The following is a 16910-nucleotide window of genomic DNA, read 5'->3' on the forward strand; positions in this document are numbered from 1 at the left end:
TAACGATAAAAAAGGTTGGTCGGAGCAGAACACGAAAACAGAATCATATCCACATAAGAACATTGACATACATAAATCTTGGGTGATTCCAGAAATGTTGACCACCATACCCTCCTCACACCACACCTTCCTCACCAACAACCCAAAGTTCAGGGCAAGGGCAAGGACTGTTTCCACCCCTTCACTCAAAACCACTGTCCGCTGCTCTTCCTCAGAACATCACCAATCTCCAAGGTAATCATCCCTATTGCATCTTCCAATTTCACTCAATTGCTCATAACTTTTAATGTCTGTGTTGTGTTAACAGGAACAAGAATGAAAACGAGTTAGCAAAGTTAGCACTGGTTGCACTCGCCGCTGGGGTTTTAACACTTGGGTCGGTTCAGGATGCATCTGCTGCCAAGACTGGTGGTAGAATCGGTGGCCAGGCCTTCAAATCATCAGCTCCACGCTCCTCGCCGAGAATCAACAATTCCAGGTTTCGACTACAATCACCACTGCTTCTTTTCATTGCTGTCATATAAATCCACTTTATTTGATTCTGCTAGCTCCATTTTTTCACTTTTGTATACGCACAAATAGTAGAGGTAGCAAATTAAGATCATGCTTGGATAAAATTTTAGGGATTATTTATAAGAAAATAAAAGGGTAAAATGAATTACGCTTTTCTTATAAGTTAGAATAAACTTCTGCTCTATACTCTTACAGAACTTCTTCTATTCAAGTTCTTAGTTGATTTTAATTTTTGGGAGAATCCCAATACTTATACATTTTGTCTTCTGTTTTTCCTTTTTTTACAAGTGTTTACGGAAATTCATGTGAACAAGACTTAATTTGATTTGGTAATGCCTGTGTCTCTGTAGTAATCTTTTCTTTCTCTCTTTGCATATAACGTGTTTTACCCCGGAAACTCTAGCAGAAATTTATTTGAAGGCTTCCACCGAAAAATACAAAAGAGTTCAGTGCTGTGGTGGAAGTAGATAGAATCCATTTTGTTAAAGTTGATGAAATTGAAAGAAAAGAAATGTCTTTTATTATTGGATGGACCTTGTTAGGTAATCTCATATTGTGTAACAACATAAACATGTAAGATATAACCTGATTTAAGTTGGCAATGTTGATTCTGAAATTTATGCCAATTGACAGGACCAATATCTATATCAATCCTGGAGTGGCACCTCCACTTGTTGGTGGTTATGGGTATGGTTATGGTGTGCCATATGGCGGCTGGGGATGGTCTCCATTTTCATTCTTTGCACCAGGTCCCAGTGTAGCTGTAGGCATTGGAGGTGGATTTGACACTCTTCTTCTGTTTATGTTTCTTGGTGCTGCTGCTGCAGTTGTGAGAAGATTCTTTGGGTCAAGAAATGAAGAGGATGATGACTACTAGCGCTATAAAAAGGATTTCAAAGAGTGTCAAATTAAATCCATGCATAGAACAATGGCAGAGTGACCAATTCATTAGTTTGATGCATTTTGAGATATGGTATTGTGCTTTCTAATGCATTGGTTTAGAAGCTTGTTACACAGTATATATCTCATGAAGCAATAGATGTACATCATACTCCATCACTCAGTTTTCACTTACACTAATTTGAATATAATCAAGAAAATATGTAAGGTTTTACAGATTCACTACCTTTTTAACTTGATGATTTTTTTCATATACTCAAATTGAAACTAAGCTATGTCCAGAGACACTTTTCCCCTTTCCCTCTGTTTCTTTACGTTATTTTTAAAAATTATTCTCCTTTCATGGATTTACCATACCATTAGTTTTGTTGGACCCCTGATCCGCTAGATCATATTGCTGCAAAAAGGTCAATATAGAAAACATCTTCCAAACCCCATGAATTTATTTATGTAAAACATTATTAGTTTGCCTTAGACCACCACATGCTCTGTATTTAATTTTTGAATTTAAAATAAAATAGTTAATGATATTTAATCGTGTTTGCATTAACTATATAGATTAGATAATGGTTCATGATCACTTAGTTTCCCCTTTATAAATGTAATATAGTAAGGCGAAATAATGGTCAAGATGCTACTGGTACTTTCATTTTTGTTTCAGATTTCATTTATGTTATGATTTAGTTAATCATAACAATTAAATTTGTATCTCAATAGGTTAACCCAATCTTTTCTCAGAGGTGGTGATGACACAAAAATCTCTCAGGTCCTTTGGATGTGAAAAATTAGATCAATTTAGAGCTTGCCGTTATCTTGGGTGGACGGTATTAAAAAATGTTGTGTGTGACAGGATGACATCAGAATGTCTTATTGTCGTGACAGATTAGGATGATCTGACTTGGATTTATTTTATTTAGAAATTAAATTTTATTGAAATAAAATGATTGAAAACCCAACGTTTAAATAAAATACAATTAATAATTGAAAACGTAACGTTTTAATCGAATGAGAACGGATTAGAAGAAAGGAACTCTTCTTCTTTCTCTCTCTCTTGAAAACCCAAAAATCCACAAGATTTCTCCTCTGTGATCTCTTTCTAATTCCCTTCTTTCGAACTCACATTTTACCCTTTTCGCTTTTCCTATGCTTTAATTCCTTCCTTAACAACAACCTGATTATTTTCAACTCTTCATGTGAAGTCGCAAGATTGACGGGTTTTTCTTCTAACAAAAAAAAGCATGAATAAAGTATTATGCATTTTGTTTTAATTTTTTTTTATAAATTGATTCGAAAAAGCTTTCTGATTGTTGGTGGTTATTGATGAGGGAAGGAGCGACGAAAGGTTTGGTTTGAACTGGAACGACATTGTCGTTTCCGTAGTTGTTGTTGTGGAAGGAGTTTGAGTAATCGAAGTCGAGGGGCATCCATGAATTTCGACCCTAAATTGGGGTTAGGGATGAGCCAGGCGGCGGTGTCAGGGTCGTCAGGTGCGAAAGCATCGGAAGCAGCGGTGGCGGAGAGGACGCTGAAGCCGAAGGAGGCGGCGGTGGAGGCCTTGACGATGGATTGTGTTTTGTATTTTATGTAAACATTGAGTTTTCAATTATTTTATTTCAAACATTCTAATGTGACCCTATCACACGCAACATTTTTTAAAGTCGTCCATCCAAGATAACGATAAGCCTTATATCCAATTTTTCATATTCAAGAAAATCTAATTGAGAGATTTTATAATAGGAGAATTTAATTGAGAAAACATGCATAAATGTGATGTTCTACATGATTAAACATTTATTTTAATATTAGTATTTTGAAGTTTCAATTTCGAGAAGTTTAACTTTGATGGTATTAGGCCCATGACGTGACAACTTCTTTGGGCCTGATTTTATTCTCAGCAGCTTCTTTCTGTATCTCCGTATATTTCTTCTTCCACTTTCATAATTTTTGCATTATAGATTTCTATAATTTAGATTGTAAAAAATTATATTCCAAATTTTTTCTCATTATAAGTAAATACAATCATGTTAAATTCTTGAGTAGATAAATAAGAAGAAATATCTTTCTCTGTTAAATTTTTTAAGGTAAATGTAACAATCTTAAAAATAAAATAATTCTATCACTGGTAAAATGTATTGATATATATATATATATATATATATATATATATATATATATATATATATATATATATAAATATATATATATATATATATATAAATATATATTATTTATAATCCGTAATGTTAAAGGTTTTTCAAAAACAAGTTAATTTTTTATATAACTTAGTACCAAAATAAAAAAAAATGATACAACACAATATATTATATATTATGTTTGTATACATTAAACAAAATTCAAAAAGCCCGTATATCAAACCATTATTTATAAGGTATAGTTTCCCTCTCACCGCTGTCATAGTAAAAACATCATGGTAAAAAAGAACATAACAAACCAACACATTAAAAAAAAAAGCTAATGAAAATTTTAAACATACTTAATTCATAAATTTGTATTATATTCTCGACAAACATTAAACAAAATTAAATACTTATTTCTACAAACAACATACAATACAATAAGATTCATACATATAACTATTTTAAATTCATATTTGGATTTATACATTAAATTGGATATTATAAGTCATGTAGCTAATATAAGATAACAAAGTTAATTATCCTATGACTTAGCTAGAAAAGAGGTTTTCTACCTCAAATCTTGCCATAGAAACTTTCTTCAACTCTTACCACCTTTACTTCATCTTTTATATATGTTTGTGAGTCCAGTAGAGTTTATGATGACTTCACAAAGCCTAATTACTTGTTTTGCAAGGTCAATTACTTTCTCAACGAGCCCCGTTACTTTTAACAAATCCAATTAGTCTCTCAGCGAGCTCAGTTACTCTCTTAGCGAATTGCCTCTAAAAGGACACTCTCCGAACGACTAATGGTTCACCCAATGAATCGAGTACTAGAGAAAAAAATGCAAATTTATCCGACAACCATTCTCCTATTCCTCGATTCTATGCCAAACTCGAGTTTGACTTTAACTTAATAAAGAAAGGGCTTACCTAGTGAGTCTTTATAAAGTATGTACAAATATATACAACAAAGAGTGTCATATATACAACAAAGAGTGTCGTGACTTTTAATAACATCAAGTCATAAACAACATCAACTCAATACTTTTTAAAAGTCATACCATTACTCCACTATCCAATTCAAATTTTAAAATTAAAACATCAAACATACAATACAATTTCTCATTCATTTCATTCTCACACATTCAACCCAAAGAGTAAAACCACCTCAAAATGAATAAAAAGTGAATTTACTTTTTCATCTTTTTAATGGATGTGTTGATTTTATTACTAAAAACACTTATATGGATTATTATATTAAAAATATGGAAATTGAGATAAAAAATCTAAAAAGAAAGAATAAAAAAACTTAAAAGAATATATAAATAAATTATAAGTTTTATAAAATGAACTTCAATAAAATCTATTTATAATTTAAATTTTTTATTATTAAAACATTATAATATTCTCTTTTATAAACTGCGTCTAGATATTTTTTATTTCTCACCTATAATATTCTTGGCTTATAAATTATTACGAAAATGAAGGGTCAGTAAGAAAAGAAAAAAAGAAGTGAAGAAAGTAGTTTGACAGCAATCATTGAAGGGATTAAATTACTTAGGAAGGATGAGAAAAATAAATAATACGAATAAATGATATGAAGAAGCATTAGAATAACTTGAGAAAGAAGAGAATATAGTATTATTATGATATAAAATGATAATGAAGAAAAAGATTGACAAGGCAATGGATCCAAAGAAGAGAAGAGATAAGGCTTCAAAATCCAGATGGAAAGATTCCCTTTTATCTTTAAATATCCATTTCGTGTTTTGTTTTTGAGTATCTTAATGGTGGAAACACAATATTAATTATCAGAATCAGATGCATGAATGTGCCAACTTAATTGGGTGATTTTTTTTTTCTTTTTTTCCGCTTCAGTTTTTCTAGAAAGAATTCTGAAATTCTTTTCTGTTATTTGTTAAATATAAAATATTTAATCGCTTTAGGTTTCTATTACACTTATTTTTTATTTAATATTTTTTGAAATATTGAAAAAAGTAAAAATATATAACATTTCTATGCTGGTTTTTATAAGTTTAAAGTATTAATTTATTTAGGGTTATTACAGATAAACTAAATTAATTTTTATTCAATCATTAAAATTATTTTAATAGTTAATTATTATTCTTAAATTATTAGTTGGCCTTTCCCCAAATTTTAAATATATAAATAAAAAGTAGTAATTTCTTATCAACGGAGAAAATATTGATTTAAAATTGTAATGAATACATCTTTTCATAATAAAATTATAATTTTAATCGGTTTTAAATTCGGCTAATGTTATCACTTTTATTTATTATTTGTTTATTTATAGGGTTTCTGAGTTGGAAAAGGAAAAAAAAAAGCTAAGTAGTTATTAAAAAAGGTATAAAATAAAAAAAAAATTAGCATTTATACCTAAATTTTTAATGTAGTTTTTTGTAATATATTTTATTATTTTTTTAACATGTATAATCTAGAATATATCATTTTGGTACATACATTTTTTGTTTTTTATTTTACCCATTTAATTATTATTATTATCTTATACTTTTATTTGTGCCTTCTAAATTACTTACATCCTTGAGTAGCATAGCAAAAGTTGTAATAAGTAGTAGATTGTTATGTAAAATACTGTAGGTGTATTATTTAGACTCTGTCAGCCAAATTTTCGCAAAGCGAAAGCCAAAATTTGCGCAGCAGTTAAGAAAATTCGCATAGCACACCAGCGCTGAGCGAATTAATGAAGTTAAGTGACTTTAAAAGACGTGACAGAAAGATATAAACATTCTTCTGACAGAAGTTCCTGACAAAAGAATGAAACGAAAACATCTCAAGAACTTTCGGAGACTACTTTAAGACATCAAGACACCATTGTTGCAATGAACTCACTGTGATTTAATTTTTCCTCTTCAATATATCGTTGTTCGTTCATATGCTATTTCTTGAATTTATTATCATTGTATCAAAATATAATGTTATTTGAATGTATTTGATTATTGGAAAGTAACTTTAAACATGAACGTAGATAGAGCAGTTAAGTGATTTGTGATCTAGGGATAGACTCAATAACTTGATCATTCTTAATCCAAATTGTATATTAAATTGACTAAAGGATTATCATTTTAATATATTAATTTAGAACTAGTTGCTAAGGGATTAGGACTAGTATGCCTTGATGGGAATGTTTGAATGAAGTAATGAAATATTGAATAGAGTTTTATATTCATAGGATTCATGAAACCCAATTCCAACTTTAAATATAAATTCCTTGCACACCAATTGTTTGATAAAATACTAAAAATAATTTCTTATGTTGTTTTGTACATTTTGATGTCAACTTGAGTTATAAAAGAAAGAATTGTCATGTGTTGCACAAGTCCCTTGGGAGACGATACTTTTACTTATTCACTGTATTACTTAGAACGATTTGGTATACTTGCCAAAAAGTTAACAATCAACACATACTATTTATTATGTAACAAATATTAGCAATTTTTGTATTTTATAAAAAACATAGAGTCCATTTTTACTAGTTTTAATATTAAAAATTTTCGATATTTTTCAGAAGTTTAATTCAAGAAACGTTTTAATATCCTTAAAAGTTTATGATTAACTGAGAAAGTAATATAAATAGTATTATAAGAATAAAATATTTCTAGGAATGCTAATTTATAAATAAGAGAGAATAACCTTTCTCATCCAGGCAGGAATAAAACTTTTCTAAGATATTTGAGTGCAATTAAAATTACTAAAAGTTTAATTATAAATAAAAATAAAAATACTATTTGTTTAGTAGTATCATTTCTATAAATTGAGATTTCAGGCAAGTAGGTTTCATTTCGTATATTAATCTTCATTTTATTCTTCTAATTTAACAAGTTGTAAAGTTATAAATAAAAAGTTACAAAATGAGACTTTTTTAGAATAATTGAAAGTGCATATTAATTTCTATATTGGATAAATAGTTTAAATTATAATAATGAAACAAAAAAAGTTTAAATTACACTGTTTAGTTCTTTGGTTTTTAACGTTTATATTATTCATTGATATTTAAGAATTATTTACATGAAAACGTATTTGACATTTTAACATACATTATTTAAAATATAAGTGTAAATAGATGTTTTTTTACTGAAAAAAAATAAGCCATGCAATATCTCACTAATAATTACATTATGAAATAAATAAATAAATATATATTTAATGTGCATATTATATCAAAATCTTTTCCAAAATATCTAAGATACATTATGTCAATACATTATCTAAGATATCTCTTTTCCAAAATTTCAAATTTGATATATAACCTCATCATAATATTTTTTTTTTTAAAAAAAATAATGTGTACAAAGCACCACATACCATACCATAACCTTAACATTATATATTCTTATTCTTATTTCCATTCAATTTAAATAATAATAAAATTTCAATCATTCATCACATACAACACATAAATAAAAAAAGTAAAAATATAATGAAATATAAACAATTATAACATTTAAATTTTTTTCAAAGTTTAAAAAACACCATCTCACTTAACCACTATTTTGCCCATTTGCCGAAATAAAGAGATATTTTATGAGTGACTAAACCTAATGAGTTTTCAAATAATAAAAAAAAAAAAATAATTGAATTGATTAGTTAATTGCAAAGTATGAGATGTCGTTGTTTAAGAACTATTATATTGGATCATAAAGCAGTGATGATGGTTATCGGATTGATCAAGATGAAGCAATCCTTTGTCCGGAATGAATCAGTGAAAAGGAAAAAAGGGTTTAACCTAACATGCTTGAATGGAAAGCTGTGAATGTAGAGTCAATTGCTTCCTAAATCAGCAAAGTAAAGGCATCTCCCTTGGAAAATGGCTAAACAACAAATGACCCCAAAAGAGACCATTAGATCCTCTCAATCTCCTTCAACCCAGAAACAACATGATAAGAGTACTAAGAAATCACAACCATTTACATGGTTGGGTTTCTTACACGCGTCACCACCGTACATCTTGGACCCCATATCTCGCACAACATTTTCTGGCCATACCTTATCACAACCCATCTGTCAATGTGACATTCTTATGAATCTATCGATCATGACTGCACTTAATGTGCTACCCGTTCGTTCAAACCCAGGTAACTAATTTCAACTCACCAATTATACTTTTATTTAGTTTTTCAGGGGCCCACCTGATTGTGCATCCTCTCCATATTAAACATTATATTATCTTGGGATAGTGTGCACCTTTAGATTAGTTAATAATCAGTGTACTTTTTTAACCCTGCTCTTTCTTATGCTTGAGAACATAATTAATTAAATTAAATTAATCAGTCCATAACAGGGATGGGGACAGATAGAGGGCAGACAAAGACCCGCCTCTGGGTACGATAATGGAAAAATAGTTAAGACTTATTAATATAGAAAATTGACAAGACTTAAAGGTATTAAGAATGGTGAACTGATTCAGATAGAAGCCAAGAAAAGAAAAATAAAAGAACAAAACAGCAATTTGGTGATGAGAAAGGCTTATGCGTGAAGCGACTGTGTAGTTGTTTGGATTTATCTCCAGAAAGGAATCTATTATGGGTTTTTATGATAATGATTGATGAGATAAGTCTAATAAATAAAAGGATACGTAACTAACATTTACATCCAATTATTGTAAAAGGTTAAAAAGGTCAAGATTGGTCAACGCGTTGGCACAGTAAAGTTAGAGTTGTGGGAATGGAAGTGAAATTAAAGGACATGTGGATAAGTGTGGTGGTGGGTCTCTTCTCTTAGCCTTGTGCCTTGGTGGGGCTACAACGCGTGCATTTCATCCAAGTTCAAGGAAGCTATAGGACACACTGTTCCTTAATCATGCATTCATACTCTTTCCATCATTTTCTTATGTTATGCATCGCTTTATCTTCTCTAGTAACACCGAAATCAGGGTTTACTTCTAACTTAGTAAAATCAACTCCAAAAAAAAGGTTGTTCCAGTTATTTATGGGTAGGTCAGATGTTATTCGACCAAAACATCATAAAAGGAATAATGTTTGGAAAAAAACAAAGGAAACGTAAACCTAACTAATCCACCAATAACAGAGTTCAAGGAGACGATTCCTGATTTGCGATAGTTATAGAAAACCAAACAGGCCTTAAAATAATACGGAATAGTAATTATTGCAAATTAAAATTATTTTTTTAATTTTAAAATATATTTTCTTTTTAGTTTAATAATAAACGTAAGAATATTTTACATTACGAGTAAACAGTAAAAAGACAATATATTTTGTATGTTTATTTAAAAAATAGAGTTTTTTTCTTGTTGACGTTGACAAAATATATTTTTGAGAAGAAACTCATTTAAGTCAAGCTGCATATAAAACTCATCTTTGATTCTGACAACTTTCGATGCCTACCACCAGTTTGTGTCTGCTATCAGATCTTTCTGGTGGTGTAAAGAGAATAATGATAACAGATAATTTCAATAGAAAAAGGACAATATAATCACATAGGTAACAATGTAACTTCACTCTTCAACCACATAGAAAGCAATCTCACATTTTTTTCAGTTGGGGCGTTTTGTAGAATAAACAAGATTCTCTGAGCTCATTTTTTCAGAGGAATCACTTTCCTATTTGAATAAATTTCATAAGTTAAATACAGTAAACATTTTTTTTATAAATAATAAATATTTTATTTTTTTATTATGTGAAATAGATTAAAGAGAAAGTATTTATAAAATTGAGGCAAGAAAACTACGATGGCGACCATTTCCCGAAATTTTGATCAATGCTTTCCCATTCAATTTTCTCCCAGACAAGATAGGGGATTATGGGTCGTATATTATTAACTGTCACGCGTGTTCTTCATCTATTTGGCAAACCTATTTTTTGCATTTATGGCTACAGTATTTGATGATACTAGAGCAATCAGACAGAAACTTAACAAATAAGAGACAAAGACAGGCATGCCCACATATACGATGAAAGGAGATTTTAAGTACCAAAATCTATGCATTGCTTAATAATCAGACTTATGATTTCGACAAACAGACACGTGTGTGGTTCGATTTTTCAGGATCAGAATTTTGAAGGTTGTAAAGTTTAGGTGTGCTGTATTTCTTGCCCTTCACCTTTTTAGGGGGAAATTGATATACCAGAATTCTCATATATCAGAGTCTTAAGTCCTAACTGCACTGTTTTGTTTAAATTTTTATTCACAACTTGTTAACAAATTTTCTTTGTTCACTTTGAAGATCAGATCAGATTGATCATAGATTAATGGTTTTTTAATAACAAGAACACTGAGAATTAAAAAGTGACGCGAAATGCATAGAATCATTAGATATTGTTAACTCTGACATTATAAAGGTTTATATTACTTGATATAATAATAATGATACTGGGTTGTTTGATGTGATAATATATTATAGTATAGCTCTTTTTTGACAAAAGATCCACGTGTTTTAACAAGAAAATAATAACTAATCTTTAACTTGTAGGACAACTACAGAAGAGGGGACATCCATTGAATGCATTATTAGACCACTTTCTGTTTACACTATTAAATTAATGCATCTTTTTTTCAAGGTATTAGTATACAATATCGTTATGACCAGACACATAAAAGTTATCGATGACTTTAATTTTCAATCAAGGTATTATTTCTTGCTTTGTTCTTCCAGAGGAAATATAACAAAATCACTGGAATTTAGCTTTCTGATCATGAAAATCCAAAATCAGTGGAATTTTCCGCCACCCAGAGACCATGTTGAAGACTGAAACTTATCTTTGAGAGTAAGAAAAAATTTGCTGAGAAAATTTTGGCAGGCAGAGAAGAAAAATGTGTATGATAATACCAGGAAATAGGCGAAATTGGTTTCTAATGAAATCCGAAACACAAGATATGGCTGTTCAGCATGTACGGAAAGAATAATGAAATCCCAGTATAGTTGAATTTCAGAAACCAAAAAAGGTTAAAGAGAAAGAAGTTCTTGGTGGTATAGTAAATAAGCACTAACTTTCATTGGTCATGCATATCTTGATTAAGTCCTGCAAGACCTTGTCTGGAATATCTTGTTCCCTGGCCTACATTGGCTCATGTTGAGTGTCATTTGTTTTTATTATTATACATCTTTGTGGTCCCATTCTCTTCTATATATCCTTTCCCACATTACAGTAAAGCAACGACGATATGTACAAAATACAATCAACTACAGTAAGTGTTAATATTATACAAATACAAAATCGTTTCTATATTATAATATGAACATACATCTCTCTCTCTCTCTCTCTCTCTCTAAATATCACATAGTCACTCATACAGAAACAGACACATTGCTACTCCAGCTTTTCTCTTGCCTCCTTGCCTCACAGCCTGTCAATCCTGAATTATTAAACTCATGATTACAGTTTTAAGTTTGAGCTGTTATTGCTTTGTTGTTTCTTTGTAAAGGGTTGAATGGTTCTCATATGCCAAGAGATTTGATGCTGTCAATGAGCTTTCTTCTGATTCCCCAGGTGCTGCACTCTTTGGATTGATCCGTCCTTTGCCTTGGGAATGATTCAAGGAGACTCGTGACACAATTGGCCCTTTCTAATGTTAGAATTGGTCTTACTTCTAAGGCTCATTCATGGGTATAAAGGCTTCCATGAGAGAACAACATGTTCAATGACCTTCATCACAGAAAGCTGCTATTTTGGTACTTCTTATTACAGGTACAGGTACTAGACAGCAGCACACAGATATGTTTCCACTAACATGAATTAGGTACAAAATTCTAATGAGTTTACTTATTCATATATTTTCTTTATGTATTGTCTCCAAAGATGGTGGGAGAAGGTCTAGTGTTGCAGTTCTGACTTCTGAGATTCAATGAGTATTTATTTCATCACGTTCAAGTCCATTTCTTTTGTTAGTTTAAAAATTTTAATTGCCATGGAAGTGATTTCAATTATCCAACCTTGGTGGTACATCAAAACTTTCCAGAATAACATAAAAAGGAAAATAAGTTGACTGCTTTGCACATGTCAGTGGCATGTAAACTCCTCTTTGAGTTTTAGTGAATTCTTTCTAGTTCCTATTTACTTTAGCTTCACTGTATATAAAGTTTGGTTGCTGTCTTCAGAATAGCTCAAAAGAGGCTAGCTTTAAAAGAAACAAGAGTAATTGGACACTTTTCTGAGGCCAATATATCTAGGAGTAGGGAAGGAAAACCACTGTTATAGACCTCATGGCTAGTGATGCTTTCATCATACAATCACAGACCCACATATTAGTTGGTTTCACTGTTGCCTTGTTCATGTTACACGCTGCATCAGTGTCCCAGCAATGTTTGATTGCACGTTTGAACATTTCAATGCATAATTCTCTTGGTCCCCTCTCTCTCTCTCTCTCCACTTTTGGTTACTAAAGTGAGAGTCCCTATTTTGACAAATTATCTCACAACATAAACCAGAATCTTCCCTATATATTGCCTGCATATGTGCACCAAAAAGGGCAGTGACAGAATCTTTCAGGATAATGTCAGCTTATCATGACTGGGCAATCCTGTTGAATTTTCATTTCAATTTCTTGCCATGTGTCAGGTATGGTTGCCTACAAATGTGGGTTTGCAGTTTCAACCAACCTTTGCCGTTTAGATATTAAATTAAATTCTCCAACCTCGGCATAATTGAATTTTGTCCCCACCTTCACATTTTAGCTTGAGAGATCGTAAGCGCATTGCTTAGCCTAAAAAGCAGAGAAAGGAACAAGACATGTTTTATTCATTATTACTTCTCTCAATGATTTTCTCATTAAAAGGAAAATTTCTAATTGTTGACTTTGAGGCACAAGGTGTGATAGAAGAAAATTGGAAAAAAATTAAACTTTCTTTCTTTTTTCAGGCATGGGAACCAAAATTGAATATTCCATAAATCTTCTAGCAACCATAGTAGACAGCACCAACTTAGCTGTGGGTGGAGTGGATGTCTGGGAGAATTATCAGAACAAGAATCAAAGGACTGGAATCAGAAAACTGCAAGGTCCCATGGATAGGATGCTTGACAGAAACAGTGTAGAGTCCATCAAAAAGACAATGCAGATGCATGAGGACATCTTCAAACACCAGGTATTCTGATGATGTTGTATGATTGAACTTTTCATCTTAACAAATACGAAATTCATGTTGCGACAAAGCTGCATTTCTTGAAAACCATAATCATGTGATCAACCAAGTGTATTAGGCTTGAATTCAAGAGCATTAGAGATCGAAGGAGAGAGCCTTTCCATTTCACTGGCCTTTCTTTTTCTTTATCTTTGGAGGCCGCAGCACTGCATTTTGACTGTAAAATGACAATAGAATGATACTGCTATGAAACTGAGCATACTGGTGTCGAAATTAGTGTATGATGAGATCCTTCTTCCATGGAATCTTATCTATCATCAATTGTTATTACTCTGAAACTTCATTTATTATTTATTACAAATTCCAAGAAGCCACTGTATGTGAAAGTGAAATATTAGTACAAATGCTGTTGAAAGGGCATGATGATCAGCAAGAGTTGAATCTCTGACTTGTTGGCAATTATGAGAATTTGGTATTTGCAGGTAAGAGAGCTACACCGGGTATACAGTGTGCAAAAGATGTTGATGGATGAGCTCAAAATCGAAACTAGACAGCAGAAATTATGGAAGCAAAGGAATGAGATAGATGTAAGCCATCCACATCTCATTAAACCGCAACATCAAACGACACAGATTTCACAGAAGCCTGATTTCCGTGTTGGAAATTTGAGAGAGGATGTTTGGTCAAGAGAAAATATTAGAAGCTGGTCAGACACCATACAGATGCAAAAGAGTTTTGACCTTGAAAGGCCTGCAGAGGAGGACATTTTTTCTCAAGGGCATGGCTTTGATGAAGGTGAGGCAGGGCCTAGCTCCTACGCAACAGCATTTCAGAGTTGTAAAATAAGTACTAGCGGCTATGATGAAGACATGGAAGTGGATTTGACACTAAGCATAGGAGGTAGTCAAGTTAACAAGAGTTCTCAATTACCTCAATTAGCATGCTCAAACTCAACCAGTGGGAAAACTAGGAAGCTGAATTCATATGCCTCTTTCAAATCAGATAGAACAGGAGAATACAGTGACCCCACCACCCCAATCAGTAGCACCACTGTGACATTTACTCGGGAAGGGAAGGGGCCACATTGGCTTTCTCAAGGTCTAAAGCTTAAATAGCACTATAACTTGTTTGGATCCTTTCAACCATACATGGACCACCGAATTTATGTGGTTCATGCATTCAGATTCCTAGATTACTTTCTACTTTATTCCAATGCTTCTAAAACTATTTTCGTTCTCAACATTCTAACCCAATTATGCTATTGTAAATGCTGAAGTTCATACCACTGGATGCACTGAGTATTTAAGTATAGCATAATATGCATTCTCAATCAATAGACTGATAAACTCAGAAAAGGATACAATAATTATGAGCATCACATGGCAGTCACATAATTAATGGCCATGATTCTGTCTCTTTCAAACAGAGCAGTCTCCATATGCAGTTGGATTCATGATTTTGTGTGCTCAGAAGTTGTATCTTACGAAAGATAGTGTGATTCTAATGTCAGTATCAGTTAGAAACTGTCTTAGTAGTGGTTTGATCTAGGTATCAGAGTCCTTATGGAATTACAACAGTATACTTTTTTAGAGAAGAAATTAAAAGTGCACACCCTTTTTCTTTGTAAACATGCAACCTTTTTTGTTTGTATATGTAATGCCCAAAAATTCGCAGAAATTATTGTCATAAATAAAAAAGCAACACAGCTAGGTGGTGAAAGTTTTTGGTTGAAATACTAGCTAGAGCAAGTTCGCATGATGATAATAAGTTTCGCATTAGAAGAGAATAGACAAAGTTGGGAAATCATGAGGGAAAAGAACCACAGATTTTCAGTTTTGAAAATTCAAGCGTGAATTCCAGTTAAATATGTGAGCAAATAAGCGTAATTTATTCGAGGACTGGAGTAATTTGTGCAGTGGCTGTGTTCTTGATGATACTTTTGATATTTCAATTCATTCATTAAAATTAAAAAGATTTTTTGAAGTTCAGTCTGATGCTCAAAAACTAAGTTATGTGGGGTGAAAATATTGTGATGTGTAGTGGGTAGGTTGTGTTGTAGTCTTCAACGTCTATGGGCCCTTCACACAACATGCTCCATATAATGAATTGAAAATGTTTTCCGTACCGATATGGGGCTCAGACTGAGGGGTGACACTTTAAGCGTCCACTATAATTTTGTGCACTTTGGTATTTAAAAAAAACAAATTATATACTTTTATTTTATCTTTCTAACTCAAATTACTATTTTTGTTTATCTATTTATTATATGGGAAGTAAAGAAGATTGATTTTGGGAAGAGTAAGTGGATAAATTTAAGAGAATTTGAAATGAATTGAATGTTGTTTTTTCAGGAGATTTGAAAGTAATTAGAATATATTTTGAAATAAAATTTATAAAAATTAATGTAAAATTTGATCGATGTAAAAAATAAAAAAATTAATTAGTTAGTAAAAATTAAATATTAACAAAATATCTTTAATAGTAAAAATAATATAAAATTGTAATTATGAATATTATATATAATTGTAAAAATTATTATAAACAAATTAATTTTTAATCTGAAAAAGATTATATTATTATTATTATTATTAAGGTTATTTTGTAATTTTATTTCTTATCCTTCAAAGATTGTTTTTAACCTTTATTTTTCAAATTCTCACACACAAATCCACACAAATTAAATGAAGTAAATATCTTGAATTTTTCATTTTCCTTCCTCACAAACGGATCACTCAAAATAAACACAGTATAAGTCTTAATAAGATGAGGTTGATAAACTTTTAACTCATTCAAAATATATTGAAAGTAAATAAAAATACAATAAAAAAATCTCACTTAAATATAGCAGTTAATATAGTGTTATAAATATTAGAAATTTATATCGGAATTACATTTTTATGTAAATACTTACAAAAAATAATGAAAAATGTACGAAATAAGGATTGCGTTTCCACCACTTATTAGATCGTTTTAGTCATTAGAATGAATTTGTTTTATGAAGAAAAAAAATACTTCTTTAAATCAATAGTTGATCTTAAGGATTACAGCTGAGATTATACATTGAGTTAGAACTTTCTCATACTTTAATTTTTTTTTTTAATTTTAGGAATATTTTCATTTTAAAAAGTTTTTGTATAACTGTTTAAAAATATTGATCTTAACTAATTTTTGTGGATAAGATCATATTCCTTGTTTTACTTAAAAAATATCGTTGAAACCAATTTGATTATAAGGGAAAGCCAATTTTAAAACCAATGATAGGTCTTAAGAATTAAGTCTAAA

General features: G+C 30.9%; 2 protein-coding genes across 4 annotated transcripts; both read left to right on the plus strand.

Annotated features, from left to right (window-relative positions):
- LOC124825723 (uncharacterized) lies at positions 1–1629 on the plus strand. The gene is made up of 3 exons (XM_047298410.2): positions 1–234; positions 308–478; positions 1147–1629. Exons 1-3 carry the CDS (start codon positions 95–97, stop codon positions 1388–1390), a joined length of 555 nt encoding a protein of 184 aa, XP_047154366.1. The 5' UTR covers positions 1–94; the 3' UTR covers positions 1391–1629.
- A 10111-nt stretch (positions 1630–11740) lies between these two features.
- Positions 11741–14913, plus strand: LOC124825733 (ras guanine nucleotide exchange factor Q-like protein). Of its 3 annotated transcripts, none has more exons than XM_047298427.2 (3): positions 11741–12237; positions 13408–13631; positions 14111–14913. In XM_047298427.2, exons 2-3 carry the CDS (start codon positions 13410–13412, stop codon positions 14741–14743), a joined length of 855 nt encoding a protein of 284 aa, XP_047154383.1. In that variant the 5' UTR covers positions 11741–12237; positions 13408–13409; the 3' UTR covers positions 14744–14913. The 3 variants fall into 3 exon arrangements, with proteins under 3 accessions (XP_047154383.1, XP_087961428.1, XP_047154384.1); XM_088105302.1 differs by having other exon boundaries at positions 12110–12243; XM_047298428.2 differs by having other exon boundaries at positions 12149–12289.
- Positions 14914–16910: the final 1997 nt, after the last annotated feature.

This window comes from Vigna umbellata, chromosome 1 (assembly GCF_029865625.1).
Source record: "Vigna umbellata cultivar VRB3 chromosome 1, Vumbellata_1.0, whole genome shotgun sequence".
In the NCBI taxonomy this organism is placed as follows: domain Eukaryota; kingdom Viridiplantae; phylum Streptophyta; class Magnoliopsida; order Fabales; family Fabaceae; genus Vigna; species Vigna umbellata.